Here is a 17,582-nt window from a genome sequence, read left to right on the forward strand (position 1 = left end):
GAACGACAGAAGAGTAATGATACAATAAGGACCTCTCAAAAAGGTCTATCTGGCGCATTTCAATTCCACTAAGCCAGCTTATATGCCTGCTTAGAAAAGCTGATCCAGTCACTCACTTGATTAATTTTAACCTGGCGACTAAAACCAGTTGATCGAGTACCACTTCATGTTAGGTCAAATTACTCTCGCAAAGTATTACGATGGGTTTTGGTTATCAACCATTGCGTGTTCTCGAAGAGAGCCTGGACATTGAGAATCTGGAGTACCCCGAAGATAACGAAAACGTGAAGAGGTTGAGGAACCGGCAGAGCAAAGGGCCACGCTACCCTGGAGGCAAATATCCAGAAGACGTACTGAAAAGGGACAGTCGTGTGACCAGCCCCTAGTTATTACGCCTGGTCTGCCTTCGGGGTATTCCGTCCTAAACGTTAGTTGACAACCTGGCGCTGCTTACTAACGGGCTGCGGTTGGTCTAGTTATCTATCGAGAGTTGGAAGGGGTCAGAGAAATGCTGGTAATTACGGATGCAGCACTGAAACCGAGCGCCCTGACATAATTGAACTGTATCTACAATTCGTCGACGTAGCACGTATTGTGATAGGTGCCGGCGTAGATTGTCTTCATAACCTTACTGTCGCCCATTCAAACTGATACATTTCCCGATTACTAGATAACATCAGGTGGCCCATCTGTAGGTAAAACCCGAGGCACACTGTTGGGGCGGTGGTCCGTCAGGCAGGTTGGGACTTGGGCCGCGGCTAGAGTGGGAATCCACAATGTCAAAGATGTTCAAATTGCGGATAGAATGAAAGAGCAAAAAAACAGGATTTATCTAAACGACTTGTTTATCGCATAAGCCGTGACGATTGCTCCAGTCCGGCTCATACGTGGCCCAGTGTTCTTCATCTATGAAGACCAGTGCGTGGTAGGATGATTATCAAGCGAACTGATTTCAGCTTTGCACCTGTACGCGTGGCTTTTTGCTTGAGATCGAATGTTGTCTTTCAGATTCAGTCTGGCATGTATCGATTCACTGCCGGCCGTATGCACCACCAAACGACGTGTTACCGGTCCACAACACCCCTTTGATTGCCGGGCTTGCTGCACGAATTTCTTCTGGGAGATGGTGCCTCATGGTATCGTGCTGTACCACTCTGGGCCCAAGCATTTAGCACTCGTATAACCCATGAGACGAATGGCGCTGGCTGTTTGCGGCGCAAGCGAACAAACCCCCATGAAGCAAGTTTCCATCCATTGAAGCATACATGATCTTCCTTTTCTTTCTAATCCTTGCGGGTATATCCATACCATCGAGAAAAGATTTAAACCTAGACGTTGCGGTGGGTTTATTGACAGCTCAAGTTCTGAGCCAGACTTTGACTCATTTCCAATCATGCTTCTTATGATTGGTTTGTACGCAGTCATCTCCTTTTTCGTCGTTTCAATCACAGGAAAAAGTCCAGGCAATGGGGCTTCAACTAATGGGCATGCAACAATGGGTTCCCGAATGCAGACTCGAGCAGGCGGGCATCAACCCGACAACTTTACATCGCTTGGGACCACGGTCACCATAAGATCTCCCTCCCATGCCTCATCAGTCTCCCGCCCTATTCTTGTTCGCCAGACGGCTGTCACTCCGCCAACATACTTTCCGGGATCTGCCACGCCGCTACTGGAACAAGCGAGACGGTGCCATAACGAAGCCGACTTCCCAGGGCACGCTGATATTCGTTCCCGAAAGCAGGAGGATGGCGTCGCCGCCTTTTGCAGATCCGAGAAGGGCAGGACTATTCTGAGAAGGAGTGTACACGGCGCTCAGCCCTATCCGGCTATTCGATTTCGTCACTCGGATCGATGGAGAATCAAACATGATTTCAAAGTTGAATGGCAGCCGGGGTGCGACACGGGGGAAATTAGCCAAGACATACAGCGGCCGCTTGGTGATGAGAGTCCAACATGTTACAATCTCATGAGGGCAAATTACTTGAATTGTGAGTGTTTCAGGTGCGGCTTTCTCCAGAAACTCAGCTGACTTTGAATTTCAGGCAACAATGGCGGCGTAGGCGGCAGCGTCCAGGTCGGGTGTTTGATATACACGTATAATGGAGGCAAAGATGGCGCATATTATTAGCAAATGAATCAATCTGCCCACTGGTGATGGACTTGGCACTTCCTAACATTGGAAATTCTCTTCGTCAATTTTGGCTTCAAAAGTCATACTGTTAATTTCAACATTTGTATCAGAACTCCAGACCACGATGAGGTTTTAATGATTTGGCGATATGCAACGTACGATATAGAATCAAATCATACTCTCCCCCAGTAAAATAAGTCATAGCGAGCAAAAGAAAAATCTTTCAGCGACTGTTCAAGTCCGAAAAGCGTCTCATGAACAAGCCTTCAGAAGGGTGTAGCAAATCCACGCTGGGAACACTCTTAACCCCAGGTCTCTTCTCTATTTCCCATAACCGTCGAAGTCCTTGCCGCAAGCCACCGACGGTGCTATTTTCTGGCGAAACGATCATCGTCATAGCTGTCAGTATCATCCTTCTCACAGCCTTGATTCGTGCATCGTAAACACGATGACTGCCTTCAAAGCAAGCCGTGTCGTACTCAAGCCGTATTAAGAGCGTATCATCGTCATATGCCAGGCACTCCACCATCAACTTGAACTTTGCGCCGTCACTCCATACCAGCTGTGGTTCGACACCATCACCCCAAACTGCATTATCCCAAGGACCACATCTGCTCTGCTGCGTCTTATTGGATCCATTACAGCGAGCATCGTGGAATGAAGTGACACAGTCGAAGATTGGGTGATTGGGAATTTGGCTTCCGGAATCGATGCCCAAATATTCCAGCAGCTGGTCCCACGGGACTGCGTGGGCCAAAGCACCTTGAGATGAGTCTTGAACGGTATGAAGGTAAGACCTCAGAGTCGTCGTGGTATCATCATGATGTACACGAACTGGCAGCGGCTCCAGGAACAACCCCACAGCCTCCATGTCCGCTTCGGAATGCCGATTGAGGAAAGGCGCGCCCAATGTCACATCAATCTTTTCGTCCTCGATTGTGACGGCCGCAGCGACTGCAGCAATCAGCAACTGCTGTAGGGTCACCCGGCACTCTCGCACGCAGGCTTGCATGCGGTGCCATAGGGAGACAGACACGCGTCCCACAAGTGATTTACCCCGGTAATCAACTCGTTCAATGTCATTTCCCAGATAAGGATGGCGCTTGTTCTTCACTCCATCCAAGTAAGCCGACCAGAACGCAACACATGATTCGTCAGATGATATCTGCCTGCCGCACACTTCTGGCGGCGATTTTGGGGGGGAAGGAGGAACCAATGGTCCACGATGATATTCGGTGGCCACCTCTTTGAGGACGATACCCAGGGTGGTGTAATCACACACAATGTGCGACCAAATAGCAATTATTGCATTGTGCGTCATTGTGACCCGGACAGGGGGCGACGTGCTCAGGTCGAAATTCCGATTCAATTCCCTGCGGATGTTGAGACGGCGCCGTTTGTTTACACGCGGAGGAGACAAAGACAAGACTCGCTGCAAGCCGCCGTCATGTTGCACATACCGAGATCGGAAGATGAGATGTCGTGCCAGCACAGCGTTCCATGCTTTAGCTAATTTCGGGCCGTCGATACTTGCGGAGTATTGAGCAACCCAGCTTACGTTGAAAGCCGAAGTGCCAGATCTTAGCTGATATTTTCTCCACCATTCTCTTTCAATCGGGCGGGTGTCAAAGGCTCCAAGCCAGGCATCATTTCTTCCCTCGGCCGCCATAGGGGGCAGGGACGTCTTGTCCATCTTATCAATTGCGGCTGCAAACTCCCGCAGAGTTGGGATATTCATTATCATTCGAAGCGTGATGAGAACTCCGAAGACGGATTTCAACTTGGCTGCTAGTCGCAACTGCTGTAGGGAGTGCCCGCCTAGCTGTATGAAATTCGAGTCGGGGCCGATTCGAGGGGACAGAGCTTCGTTCTCCAGAATTTGAGCCCAGATGGCAGCGACAACAGCCTCTGTTCGAGTGGTTGAAGAAATTCTGTTTGTTTCCGTCCGACTTTGATGACAGATGCTTGAGTCATTGGCCAGTTGCACAATAGTATGATAGTCCACTTTCATGTTTGAGGTCATCGGAAGCTGACGGGTAACTAAGGTGTGCTTGGGTATCGCAAATGGGGGAAGAGCGTTACGAATAGCCATTCGCATTCCTGCGAGATCTTCAGAATTTGTTTGGATCATGCAAATCAGTTGATCGCCTTGAGTTGTCACAGCCACGGCGCTGGCTTCATGCTGCTGACCACAAGCACGTAGGATACGGGCTTCCAGGTCTTCAAGATCCAGTCTGAATCCTTGAAGCTTGGTCTGACGGTCCGCGCGACCCAGGAAGACGATATCGCCGGAATCGTCCCAATAGCCCCGATCTCCAGTCTGGTACATGGACTCTCCCAACTTCATGAATGGGTCAGGAAGGAAGCGCTCGGCAGTGATTTCTGGTTGCCCGATGTATCCGATGGCGACTTGGACGCCGGCGAGGTAAATGTCACCGACCGCACCTGGAGGAGCCAGTCGCTTGCATTTGTCCAAGATATATATCCTGGTGGTTGGATTCGGCTTCCCAATCGTGACTGTCTGGCCCGGTCGTAGTTGCTTGATCGTGGCGCCACAAGTTGCCTCTGTTGGCCCATACATGTTGTACACGGTCTTACTGGAAGCCCATGTGTCACACACCGTCTGCGGTACCATTTCGCCGACCAGATACACAGTCCTTAGCTGTGGGAAATCGTCCGGGTCCAGCACAGATGCCAGAGATGGGGTAAGAATAGCACAGTCAACAGCACAAAGGTGGTGTACACTTGCTGGACTGTCTGTCCCCCGCAGAACGAGTGTAGCTCCGTATGAAAGGGCTGAAAACAGTTCATGTATGGCACCGTCAAAAGCCAAGGACATGACTTGTGCAATCCTGACCCCAACGGATGCACCCAAGCGGACTTCCGAGTTTCTCTGGAAAGCGACAAGACCTCGATGTGTGCATATGACGCCTTTAGGGTTGCCGGTTGAGCCGGACGTGAAGCACAGGTAAGCCTTGTCTGCTGGTCGAGGCGCCGTTCTTATTGGAAAATGAAGATCGTAGCACAACGTCGCCTCCACATCTTCCATGGCGGCGGCAACGTTTATTACGATCTCAGCTGCAGCCGGTACACTCGCCATTGAGCGCTTGTCTGTAGATAGGAAAACCCGTGCAGTCGATGCTTCAAAAAGGGATTCACGGTATCTTTGAGGATGCGATCTGTCCAAGGGGCAATAGATGCCTCCAGCTCGTAGTACGCCATAAATGGACACAACCCAGTTGACGGAACCATCTGCGTGCACGGCAACTACCTCTTGAGGTTGTATCACTTGAATAAGTTTTGAAGCGACGCAGCCAGAAAGCCTCTCTAGCTCACGGTAGGTGATCGTTTTATCTCCGCACTCGACGGCGATCGCGCCAGGGTAATGTGTTGAAATGTCCTCAAATAACGTCACGAGATCGTCTCTAACGGATGGAATTGTCGTTTCGAATGAGTTCCAGTTGCCCATCAAGCTCAGACTCCGTCCGCACGTCTGCAGCACAGGTTGCAATGACTCCAGACTTGCCTCGGTGCGGGAAAGTGACAAGAGCGATTCCCTAAAAATGCTTGCAAGTGTTTCCATCGCCTTCGTGGTATAGCGTTCAGCAGAGTATTGGATGACCATGCCACCTCCATCTTCTTTGACGATGGCGTTGAGAGGCAAGTTCGTCGTGTGTTTGTAAAAGGACTGTTCAACCCCAGCACCCTTGACCCAGGATTCGGGATTGGGTGTGAAAGCCATCAGATTTCCCCTTACTCTAGAGAATCCGTTATTCGGCGTGGTCCATGAAAAATAAGATAACCGCTGGATTCGAGCAAAGACATCCTCCACCAGCTTTCGAGATGAAGATTGCCAGTCAAGATCGACCTGCAGTGGCAATGTGTTCACCATGGGGCCTATTGTGTCGAAAATACCGGCAAGCCCAATGTTGCGACCGGACACAACTGCGCCGATGACAACACTCTCCGAACTTGCGTAAAGCCCGAGGCAAACTGCCCAGGCAGCATAGAAGAAGGCGGCCGGAGTGACACCGCAGGACTGTGCTGCAACTTTGACAGCAGCATGATCGGCGGAAGCAAGTTCGACAGGAACCTGCATCTCGTCCCTCTTGCCCCAAACATTGTTGGTGAATGCAGGAGCGTTTGGTGCCTTTGCAATGAGGAGCTCATCGCAAGCTGTTGCTAACTTGATACTTTGCTCCGCCCAAAATAGGTCTCCCTCGGCCTTTCGACTCAATCTCAATTCTTGTTGAAATCGGCAGAGATCTACGTAGGCTGGCCCAGGGTGCGCGGGTACAGGTTTCCCAGACGCCATTCGGTGCACTTTCTGGACCAAGAGGCCTGCAGACCAGCCATCAATCAAAGCATGATGAATCGCCCAGATCACAGCGGCTTTACTATCAGCTGGTCGTCTCGTACGGTAGTGTAGAACGGTAAATCGCAGGCCGAAATCGACTCCATTGTTGTCGGGCCAAGGCATTCCTGGCCCAGTTGCTTGAAGCAACGCGTTCCTGTAGGCTGTTCGGCTCTTTGTTTTGAACTCTCGCCAGCAAAGTCGAGGACGAATCTCCTGTCCATCGTCTGGGATACGGTACGCTGTTTGGAAAATAGGTTCTGCTCTGCAAACTTTCATCCAGGCTTCTCTGAGACGGAAAATATGGCTCGGATTGTGGATCTCGCTGTAGTAGATTATGTTCGCTCCGGGTGATTCCAGACTCCCATGAACAAGAGATATTTGAATATCTGACATGTCGCATACCGTATGGTTGCCGGTGCAGAACTCGTCTGTGAAAGTCAGGATAGGACGTAGCCCGCCGGCGTTGGATTCCAAGGACTCGTCGATTGCGTTGCGTAAACTGGACTCGTTTCTGTTTTCGCGCCATAACGCAGCTTTTTCGTCAAGTCGAATTCTGCTGCCGACCTCCCGAAAGTGTTCTCTTGGTCTCGTGGGCTCGTTGTCGCGAATACTTGCATCGTGGCCGGTCCGACTTTGCGGGTGCTTGCCGTTGTTGTAGACAGATACTGGTCGACATTGCCGCAGCAATTCCGTAACAGAGCCGCTCGAGAGAACATGATCAACGGGAAGAAATATATCATTCCGCTTGCACTCCATACAAAATCGAAGAGCAGCCATGGAGTCTCCGCCATTGGTAGTGAAACTCTGGTCCTGGAGGATCGATTCCACACCCACTCGCAACACCGTTGCTAGTAGTTGTAGGCCTGTTGTATAATCCATTCTAAAAGTTTCTGGTAAGAAGAACTTCCTTCAGAGTCGTATTGCAACCTCGCGATATCAGCAATCGAGCCTTCGAAAACCAAAAGCATGTTTTCGAATGGCTTTTCTGACACTCTCGCAGTAATCCTACCCGATTTGAGTCGTTCACTTCCGGACGCCGCCATAATGACCACGAAACAGTGCTTTTTTACTGAATGTAGAAAGGGATGAAGGGACGATGACCGGCAGTCCGATGGTGCCACCGGAAGACTCTTCGACTGCCTAAACCGGTAGCCACGTTAGGTGGGTAAGCCATAAGGTTTATCAACTGGCCTTCGCCGTAATCGCGATCGCTCGACTCATGATTCCGCCTGTATGGGTGGGCTCGCGTGCTTGATCCCGTCCAAAAGATGCCAAATTCCCACATTAACATCTTGACGTCTAGAAGTCTGCACATCGTCCTATCTTTGACAACAAGTTGACAGAAACGTTTCATGTCGTTGACACTGCGGCGGATTCAGCTGAACCTCTCAAACAACACCACGAAACGGGTCTATACTTTTCGCCGCCTTCGGAATTGACTGCCGAGTTGAGTGGACTTCCCCACCGGGTCGCCCCTGAGGGTTGCCATCCTTGGAGCGCTAGTGTGGTCGTGGAAACTGGTAAAGGTCAGCCGTCTGGCCGTCAGGACTCCGGTAAGGTCAACAATTATCCGAAGCAGGCGCATACACTCGATATTACAAGATGCAAGGCTACATCAAATACACCAAAGACTGTGATGACAACAAGTCGGAATCCGCTCGTCTGCATGATCAGCACGATGTGCTCTTGCACGCCATGGGTGGCCGAGCCATTCTTGCTCCCGTCGACTTCTCTCGGCGATACTTGCGAATCTTAGATTCCGGCGCCGGCGATGGTCGCTGGTTATTTGACCTGCGACAGTACTTGGACGCAAATGGAGCCGACGCTGGCACCTACCATTATGTCGGGACCGACATCAATCCCAGTCTTTATCCCAAGTCACCACCCCCACACATTGAGTTTTTAAATCAGTCCATCCTTGAATCTTTCCCAACTAAGTGGCACGGGACCTTCGATATTGTACATCAGCGCCTAGTCATGGCGGCAGTGGCGCCTCCAGCGACAACCATTACCTCTGTCGTTGCCGAATTAGGAGGCTTGCTCCGTCCTGGGGGTTGGTTGCAACTTGTGGAGCTTGACAATGACTGTACTCCTGAGAATGGGCCGGCTTTACGGCGATTGTTGTATTATCACCAGCAGAATTCGGAAGCAGGCGGCCTCGGCCCAAATCTTTCGGTCCACCTCAAGACTGCCATGGAAAACATCGACCTTGAGAATATAAAGCAGCATTCGGTAGACGTCTTTTACGGGGCGAAGAATCAAGGAGGTGAGGACCTCAAGGCGAAGAGTACTAGGAGTCTATCGCAAGTCGTAGGACCAGTTTTGGCCCAAGCCAGGGGTATGAATACCATTTTCCTACGTCGCAACACCATGTCGAATTCATCTAACGAAAACAGTGGCTTTACCTAACACTTATATCAAGTCTGATGAGATAATATTGCCTTCCCAACTGCAGCAGGAAGTCGAGGAAGTCGGGGCTCGACTACGTTTTACTGTAGTCTACGGGCAGAGACGCATCACATCCTGACACATGTGGGCCCCAGGCAACCAAACCGAAGTTAATATCAACTATTATACATATAAAGTCATTGCTGTAGGCTGTCAAATTTGTTTTCAATTGAGGCTTCATGGCACGAACTCGTCCGTCACGACTTGAGAGAAATTTCCTCTCGGTTCGTCTGGTTGTAGCTACTCTCCCAGGTTCAGTTCTGGATATTCGGGTACTTTCCATCCGCCTTTATCCTCCGGCATCATTCTATTCATAATCTCATCTATCCTGAGGAAAGATAGAGCTCCAAGCAGTCGATTGGCCGTCCACACGCTCCATGGACTTTCCAAGTAAATCATCCCAGGCCCGCTCAATGGTAACTTCTGGGCCTCGCTGATAAAGGGTCGCAAAATCTTCTCATAAGATTGTAGGGCGGCACTGAGATTGTTCCCATGTTCGTGTCTGGTGATCTCACCGGCTAGGACGTAGGCGCCAACAATACCACATGCTGTACCCATGCCACTCATCGGACTTGGACAGTATGCAGCGTCTCCAAGCAAGGTGACTCTGCCCTGAGACCAACTTTTCATCTTGATTTGTCCTAGTCGTTGAGCATAAAAGTCATCAGTGTTCAAGAGTCCTCTAATCAGGCGTTCCGATTGCCATCCTGTATTTTTGAATGTTTCTGCCCAGAGCTGCTTTTGCATGTCGATGGTGCCAGTGGTTAAGCCTCGCCAGGATGAAGCATTTCCCATAATTCCGAGGTATCCTTGAGCGGAAGGCCTCCCTCCTGTACGTATGGACATAAATCGCCGGTTCGGTACCAAGCAGGCCTGTGCTGTGGGAGTGTCGTTCCGGTCCCCGGGCATGCTGAAAAACGCAAAGTTCACCCCGGAGAACTCGAAGACCTCGCTGCTTAAATCCTGGCCAAAGGCAAGTCGTCGAGTCTTGGAAGACTGGCCGTCCGCTCCGACTACCAAGTCAAATCTCTCCACCTTCCCGTCAGAGAGTGTCACGCTCACGCCGTCTTCGAACTGTTGTATATCTGTCGCATACGTGCCGAATTTGTATGTCAGACCTCCTTGAGCCCTTGCAATGCGTGCTTGCTGAAGAGTAGCTTGGTATATCACGTCCACAAGATCACCTCGCATGATTTCATACTCGCTGGTAAAGGCCTGTCGGCCCTTGCCTGAGTCGTTCTTTCCAAACACAGCCCACTGCTTGCCAGAGCGGGCGTCAACAAAGGCGATGCCGTCCTCGGCAACGGCGCGAGCCTTGATGGCATTCAAAAGTCCCAGCTTCTGCATAACCGGAATGCCCTGCCCACGCAAATCTATTTGTTGTCCTCCCTTGCGTAAAGTTGGCGATCGTTCGATAATCGTAACATGATGTAGTGGGTTTGCGCGAAGCAGAAAGAGCGAGAGAGATGGGCCGGCCACCCCGGCTCCTGAAATGAGTATTTTCAAAGGCATTTTGTCGGTTTTATGAGTTGGAGCTATGTTATGGATAACGATGCCCTCGATCTGCCGTGTTCGGGCTTGCTTCTACCAAATTCCGAACTTCAGGTTCATTTTGCTGCCCATATGTATAGCTCCATGGAGGTGCCCTTGCTTTGCTGTGAAATCTAGACTGTTTTCGTCATCCCATTTACGCAGCAGTTGAGACATGAAAAGTACGGGAAATAGCGTAATGCAGAGGTGCACAGTTGTCATCTGTACCTTTCGGCATGGACATCCGCACAATGTACTTTCGGGTAGACGGACGTTGTGAAACCTTTTAGCGCCGGCCGTTATGTTGGCTTGACACAGACGTCTTGAGCTTCATATCGCAGTAATCATCTGCTGTCTGACTGAGACCGCATTGCGTGATGGCGCACAGGTGACAGCGTGGCGAACCTTGATTGAGCATTTGAGTTCATCTGATGACTTCAAACGTGCGCAGGATTATACAACAAAGTGCAATTCGACGTAATTCGACAGTTGATAATGTTCACACCACGAACTCTCGTTCTTAATATTGTTGATTCTCCGCCTTAAACGTGCACGACTGGATTCTTGCAGTCGTCTCCACCAACAAATTTTGCTCAGCATGGCACCATCCGACTCCAATATGCCAAACGGCACCAGCGATCGAACCAATACGGTGGAAAAGCTTACGTCTCTGAAAGAAGCTCTGTCAGATCTAATCAGCACTTTGAAAGAGCCAGCGACGCAGGTAGAGCTCAATGCCACACTCCACGATCCGGAGGCTCTGCCGCATAGGGAGATTGGAATAATAGCGGCACAAGTGGTAGATATCCTAGATGACGCCAAACAGATGCTGCAACCATCGCAACTGGTTCTTGCAGATCACTTCATGGGTTTGTTCCTATCTTTGTCATTTACAAAGTCGTTACTGATCTGTCTTGCCTTAGGTTATTACTTGAGTAGTAAATCCCTCGTCGCTGCAGTCTCATTCAAGATTCCAGACATTCTTGGCCAGCGCCCCGGTTTGACAGTTTCTCAGCTAGCGGAGAGCGCTGGGGCTCGTGAGGACCGGTTGCGACCTGTGATGAGATTGCTATACAACAACGGCCTGTTCGTCTACGATGCCGCAAGTGATACTTATACCAACAATTCGCGGTCCAATCTCCTGAAATCCGATCACTGGACTCAGTGGCATACCTGGGTGGAGTTGTATGCTACTGAATTCTATGACATGGCACGCGGCATTCCAGACTCACTACGCACTGATTCCACCCGCACCGCAGCTCAAATCAACTACGACACTGATGACGATATTTTTACCTATTTTCAAAAGCGTGGTTGGTTACCGCGGGTCCACCGAGCCTTCAACGCAAGTCAAATTGCACAGGCAGCTGGGATTCTCGCCGACTACCCCTGGCATGACGTGGCCGACCGAGTGATACTGGACATTGGCGGCGGCGGTGGCGCACTTCTTGCTTCTTTACTACGAGAATATCCGACTAGTGAGTGGTCATCATGTTTTCCTTTCGCACGTTGGGGGCTAGTCCCGGCCAACTATGCCTCTCAACGGAAATGAGTTCCATCTGACCATGACCTTAGTGAGAGGCGGAATCTTGGACCTACCTGCGGTCATAGATCACACTCGACCATTTTTCCACTCTGATGATGGCCAATTCTCCGATGTCGGCGATCGTGTATCAGCAGAAGATCTTGTTGCAGGAGACTTTCTCGCCGGTCCGATTCCCCGTTATGAGGTCTACGTCATGAAGTGGTGTCTACATAACTGGCTCGATCCAGACGTCAAGAGAATTCTTCAAAACATACGCGATGCCATAGTAGTTCAGGAAAAGTCTAGATTAGTGGTGCTAGATGCGGTGTTGCAAGATGGGGCAATGGGGAGGTTGGCGCAGTATGGGGACGTACAGATGCTGATGACTGCTAAAGGACGTGAGCGGACTGAGAAAGAATGGAGGCAACTGGCTGAAACTTCTGGTTGGAAGGTGCAGAGCATATACACCCTGAGAAACGCCTGGGTTAGTGCGATTGAACTCAGGCCATGAACGAACTATGTCTGCGAGACTTTGAAATCTCGTTCCGCAGCAACAGTCTACAGTTATCACATTTGAATTTCCAGCATAAGTCATAATGTTTGTGTAAGTTCCCCATGTCTACCTGGAACTTCAACAGGCACCGACAACTGTGTGGGATGCAATTTGATTTCGGCATCCAGAGTGCGTCATGTTTGAAGCGGTGGTTGTCCCACAATGGTTGTTCAGACGATCTCGAACAGAACCTTATCCGCATGCGAAAATCTTAATTCGTCTAAAAAGAAACGGCACTCACACAAATTCTCTTCAATGCGGCAAGTATGGGGAATTCCGGACTTTCAGCGGCCATGGGGAATCCGTCAGTATTTTGACTTGCCCGAATAGGAAGCCTGGTCGTGAGATTGAGCCGGACTCACCTAGAAATGTCACGTTCTGTTTTTGAAGGCATAGCTCGGGAGTTCTGTGGGAAAAATTGTGGGTGGAGTCAAACAAGATATGTTCATTGACTACAATTGCGTCGATCATGATTATGAGCCTTTCAGTACAGAATGTTGCAATCATATGCGCCCTAGCACTTATCGCGGGGATTTTGGATGTTCTTTTCCGCAGAAGATCTACGCAATGGTCACGAACTCTACTTTCCAAGATAATCAATGTAAGTAGCCTTCGACTTGGAGTGGCAATCTAATTAACACGAAATAGCAATTTCTAGAGTTGAGGTTTCCCGTGTTGAATATCGCTGGCAAACGCACTTCAATCCCTTCCTGTCCCTACGTGTGGCCAAACGGACAAGGAGATACTGCGAAATTTCTACACGGTATTGAGAATTCCAAAGATTGGAGGGAGCAGTATGGGGGCGTGTACCGCATCTGGTCTGGGATGCAGCCGGAAATGTGCGTCTGCTTTCCTCTTTTTGGGGCATTACTTACATTTAAGTCCGCCAGTGTGTTGACAAGACCTCATCAGCTCCAGGAGGTGTTCAAAGATTCGGACAAGCATTCTAAGGCGCCGGCAAACAACTCTGGTTTCTACATGAACCAACTTTTGGGTCAGTGTCTTGGACTGATCAGCGGACCAGACTGGCGAGCTGTGCGCGGCGCAATGGAAGTTCCTTTCCAGCGCAACCATGTGGCCTCGCAAGTTGAAAACTTCCAGCGCCTTGTGCATCAGCACTTTGCAGACTTACATGCTCAAGGCGAGAGCAATTTGGCGAATGGATTATTGCACCCTGTCAACGATCTGGCGATGCTGCCTTTCCGGATCATTGCTGAAATGGTATGATGTTTCCCGTTTGCCATTATTACATGTACCTGCCATCGACTTCCGGCTGGATCTCCGGGTCTAACGTACATCTCCCATTAAGTGGAGACTTCTTCAATGCGATATCCGCAGAAATAAAGAGCAAGTTCTGACATGAAGTTACTTCCAGTTTTATGGTCGGCTCCCGCCTGAAGTTATCAAGTTGCTGGAAGACCTGGTGCCCCTTCGCACTCACATATTCAACGATCATGTCATACGAGGAGGCTTATACAGATTCTCTTGGGCTCGCTTCTTTCCTACCGCCGCGAATGCCGATCTCGCGAGGTTCAAGTCGTCGTGGAAAGAGTTCAACCAGATGGCTTTGGCATATGCGCTTCAGGAAAGGGGTCCGCCAGCGCCGATTATCGCCATGTACGACGCTGTAGCCGCGGGCAATATAAATGAGGACCAACTACTGCAGACATTGGACGAGTCCCTTTTCGCCAACTTGGACGTAACCATCGGTGGATTATCGTGGGTGCCCGTCTTCTTGGCGGCCCATCAACATGACCAGGAGCGCTTGAGGACCGAAATCGACGCAGCGTGCAGCCATGAGAAGGATGCTAAAGCAATCGCCCGCTACCTCAGCGAGGGGCGTTCTACGTTTCTAGCCTGCTGCACCCTCGAGTCAAGTCGCCTGCGACCTTTAGCTGCATTCACCGTTCCGCAAGCAGCACCAACTTCGCGTCGAATTGACATTGCGCCCGGGAAAGCATACGTGATACCTGCTGGCACCAGCTTTGTTGTGGATACGTACGCCCTCAACGTGCGCAACGAGGCGTGGGCACCTGACAATGAGCACTTTCGCCCGGATCGGTTTTTTAACAACACATACAAAGACACTCGGGCAAGACGATACTTGTTCTGGAGGTTCGGCTTTGGCCCGAGGCAGTGTTTGGGACGGTACGCCGCTGACTTGATGATCAGAATGATTGTGGCGCACCTCGCACGCAACTACCATCTAGACCTCTTGCCTTCCGAAAAAGGCACTGACTATAACAGTTGGTCGAGAAGTCAAGAGTCATGGATCACCCACCCTGATTTAACATTGCGTTGCGTACAAAGAACTCGGATTCACAATCTCTGAGATATAGCCGCAATAAAACGTCAGACTTCTGCAATAACCCAAGCATGTTCCATGATACTCTTGCCGCAGTGTAAACGGCATCGCCCTCCAAATTCATGAGCCCATCACATGTTCATTCTGTAGAAGCTGCCCCACCTCCGCTGCACACTGATCACAGGAACCTCAACCTTCTGTCGGCTATATGGTCTGTGTCACAAGAGGTTATGGGGAGTAGAAGCACTTTGTTGAATTTGATAGAGTCATCCTAGGTAGCTATTGTGATTTCCAACATGGCACAATTTGCCATGAAAAGTATGCTTCGTCCCGTCATTGAAAGTGGACAATAACCGTCCGCTCCCGTCAGGCGGTGGGCGTTCACAACCGTACCTTACTATTGCCGTCGGTACTGAAGACTGCTGAAGGTGTCAAACTCAAACTCAATACAACGGAAGACTTGAAATCCACGTACGTTGTCGTGTTAAACGTCATTTAACATCTGCACCAAGGAGCAGGGTCGCCGCCGGGCCAAACGCAGCATCCGGCTCCACACTGGGCGGAGAGAACCCATCGGTTGCCGTTGCAGACCGCGATCTGATTGAAGTCGTTGGTGCAGTCATAGGCTGCGCCACTGCAAGAGCTTCCAATAGTCGCCGTGGCAGAGCTGACGGCGACAAAAGAAGCAAGAACGGAAACAACTTGGAGGAGCTGCATGGCTGCGATTTACTTGACAATGAAGTTGAGGAGTAATGTGTGTGTATTGTGTGGCTTATGGAGATGATCGGTCTCCTTTGCGGGAACATCGCAGCTTATTTATACTTCAAAATGCTAGTGTATAATCGACAGCCTCCGCAAGCTTCATTGAAGAAGCCTGGTCTCAAACACAGATGGCAGGCTAGGCCCGCCCAGCCAGTACTGTGTACGTGGGACTTTTGCGGCAGGGGCAATTCTAGACTCTGGGCTTTGAGTAAGATACCGGGCTTGAAGGAATTGCACGATGCTACGATGACTGCCAGGAATTACCGTCAGTCCCTCAAGCAGAACCCAATAGCGGCCGATACAATCCCCGCAACATGTGGGCTATGTAGATGTAAGTGGAAGCGATCAACCACTTAGCACAAAGTCCCCTTGGACAACTTAGTGGGACTCAGGATGCCTGGATGTCCGTAAGCCAATAAAGATTCAGACACCGCAGTAAACTCAATCCCACTCACATGTTGTCATCGTTCACTGAGACCCCTGGAACCAGAAGCCCGGCAGAGTACGAAGTACACAATTCTTTCACCGCATACTTGCGCTTCCATTCAAGGCCGAGCGTTGCCGCACATATTGGGTGACATGGAAATTTCTACCTCAAGCAACGCTACTCTCATCCGTCGAGATCTACGGACTCAAACCCGAGTTGTTATATTAGGTTTGAGCTGCACCCTTTCGCGCTTTCAAGTCATCGACTCATTAGTCTGCCTCCCATGTTTCGACACCCGAGCTCCTCCTGTGGCTTCAATGATGAATGCTCAAGAGCTCGCATCAATTTCCACGCTGACTCTCGTACAAAGTGCGGGTCCTTAAAAGGCACCTCGTTTAGCTGTTCCGGCAGTGATCGGCACGTTGTGCACAAACAAGTCTGCGGTGTACTTCAGCAGGCAGAAGCGAACAAGACACGTACGTCGTGTTGCTTTTACGACATGATCCTTCAGGGCTGAAATGCACTAGTGCGATCCTACGGCCCGGCACATGCAAACCATGTCTACCCGGCAGCATGCCATTGGCGGTTGCGGGGCTCAGTGGTGCGGGAGTTCCTGAATTGACCTGCGCCGAACATCCGACCGCCGAACACCCGACACAGCCTGAGCTGACATTTGGAGCTGCCCGAATTAAACAAAAGTACTAAATTGAACTCCACACAACCAAAGTCCCAAAAGCATGTCCATTCAACTGGTGATCCATGCATTCCATGCTAGGCACGAATGAAGATTCCCCCGGACGCTCGGATGCTCCGGCTGAGGTCTCGACGTCCAAACCCACTCTGAGACCTTTGATGACAAGTTATTAAATGTCGAATGCACCCGTATTCGTTGGTTCGAGATTTGTCTGTTCAAATTGGTGTTTTGATTTTGACTTGGTTTTTGTTGCTGTTGTTTTTTGGAGAAGACAAAGCGTACTGGTTGGCACAATGACTGATAACGTGTCAATTCATATACCCATCTACTTGTTTCGTCACCCGACTGCGCCCTCTGCTATCTCCCTCTAAGGAATTCCAAGACCTGCACCAATGTATGTATTGCGAAACCTGGTGACTTCAGCAGCATCGGAAGCTCTGTTCTAAGTGCTTAATAATAATTCCGGGTCGCATTTTCCGAACTCTTATCGTCAATTCTTTGCCTCAGTCTTGTGTTGTTTTTGCAGAATGAAAAGCCTAGATCGGAATCATATTCCCATAGTTCATAACTTCATACATCATACAGGAATTAGTTAAATGAGAAGGCCAGTCATTAACTGACCATTTTCTGATTCTATAAGTGACACTACATAGAGGTTTCTGCTCATTAGAGTCGCCAAGTGGCATGCACATTGGAGCACGATGATCATATATGTTGACATGCCCGGCATGAAGCTGCACGCAGCTTTTGTGGGCTCTACGGTAGACGAGCGCAATAGGGAGAGCTGTCTAAACCGCCGCGTGAGAGAATAGCCTTAACTGATAGATCTCAATCACGCATGGAATTA

The 17,582-nt window shown here is 50.1% G+C and overlaps 4 protein-coding genes across 4 annotated transcripts; 2 read left to right on the plus strand and 2 right to left on the minus strand.

Moving 5' to 3' along the window:
* Positions 1–2,357: 2,357 nt before the first annotated feature.
* Positions 2,358–7,268, minus strand: aclP (Nonribosomal peptide synthetase aclP; the record flags this gene model as incomplete). The annotated part of the gene is made up of 3 exons (XM_036645766.1): positions 2,358–3,088; positions 3,595–3,643; positions 3,693–7,268. The coding sequence occupies 3 exons, from the start codon at positions 7,266–7,268 to the stop codon at positions 2,358–2,360; spliced, it is 4,356 nt and encodes a 1,451-aa protein (XP_036488753.1).
* Positions 7,269–8,093: 825 nt separating this feature from the next.
* sirN (N-methyltransferase sirN) lies at positions 8,094–9,018 on the plus strand (the record flags this gene model as incomplete). Its single annotated transcript, XM_036645767.1, has 2 exons — positions 8,094–8,829; positions 8,888–9,018. The coding sequence occupies 2 exons, from the start codon at positions 8,094–8,096 to the stop codon at positions 9,016–9,018; spliced, it is 867 nt and encodes a 288-aa protein (XP_036488755.1).
* A 161-nt stretch (positions 9,019–9,179) lies between these two features.
* Positions 9,180–10,286, minus strand: CGCS363_v013919 (Uncharacterized protein; the record flags this gene model as incomplete). The annotated part of the gene is made up of 1 exon (XM_036645768.1): positions 9,180–10,286. One exon carries the CDS (start codon positions 10,284–10,286, stop codon positions 9,180–9,182), a length of 1,107 nt encoding a protein of 368 aa, XP_036488774.1.
* Positions 10,287–11,067: 781 nt separating this feature from the next.
* On the plus strand, positions 11,068–14,833 carry aclM (O-methyltransferase aclM; the record flags this gene model as incomplete). Its single annotated transcript, XM_036645769.1, has 7 exons — positions 11,068–11,338; positions 11,393–11,947; positions 12,045–12,478; positions 13,460–13,768; positions 13,923–14,572; positions 14,632–14,695; positions 14,795–14,833. 7 exons carry the CDS (start codon positions 11,068–11,070, stop codon positions 14,831–14,833), a joined length of 2,322 nt encoding a protein of 773 aa, XP_036488242.1.
* Positions 14,834–17,582: the final 2,749 nt, after the last annotated feature.

This window comes from Colletotrichum siamense, assembly GCF_013390195.1.
Source record: "Colletotrichum siamense strain Cg363 chromosome Unknown KSG_Cg363_contig10, whole genome shotgun sequence".
Lineage (NCBI taxonomy): Eukaryota > Fungi > Ascomycota > Sordariomycetes > Glomerellales > Glomerellaceae > Colletotrichum > Colletotrichum siamense.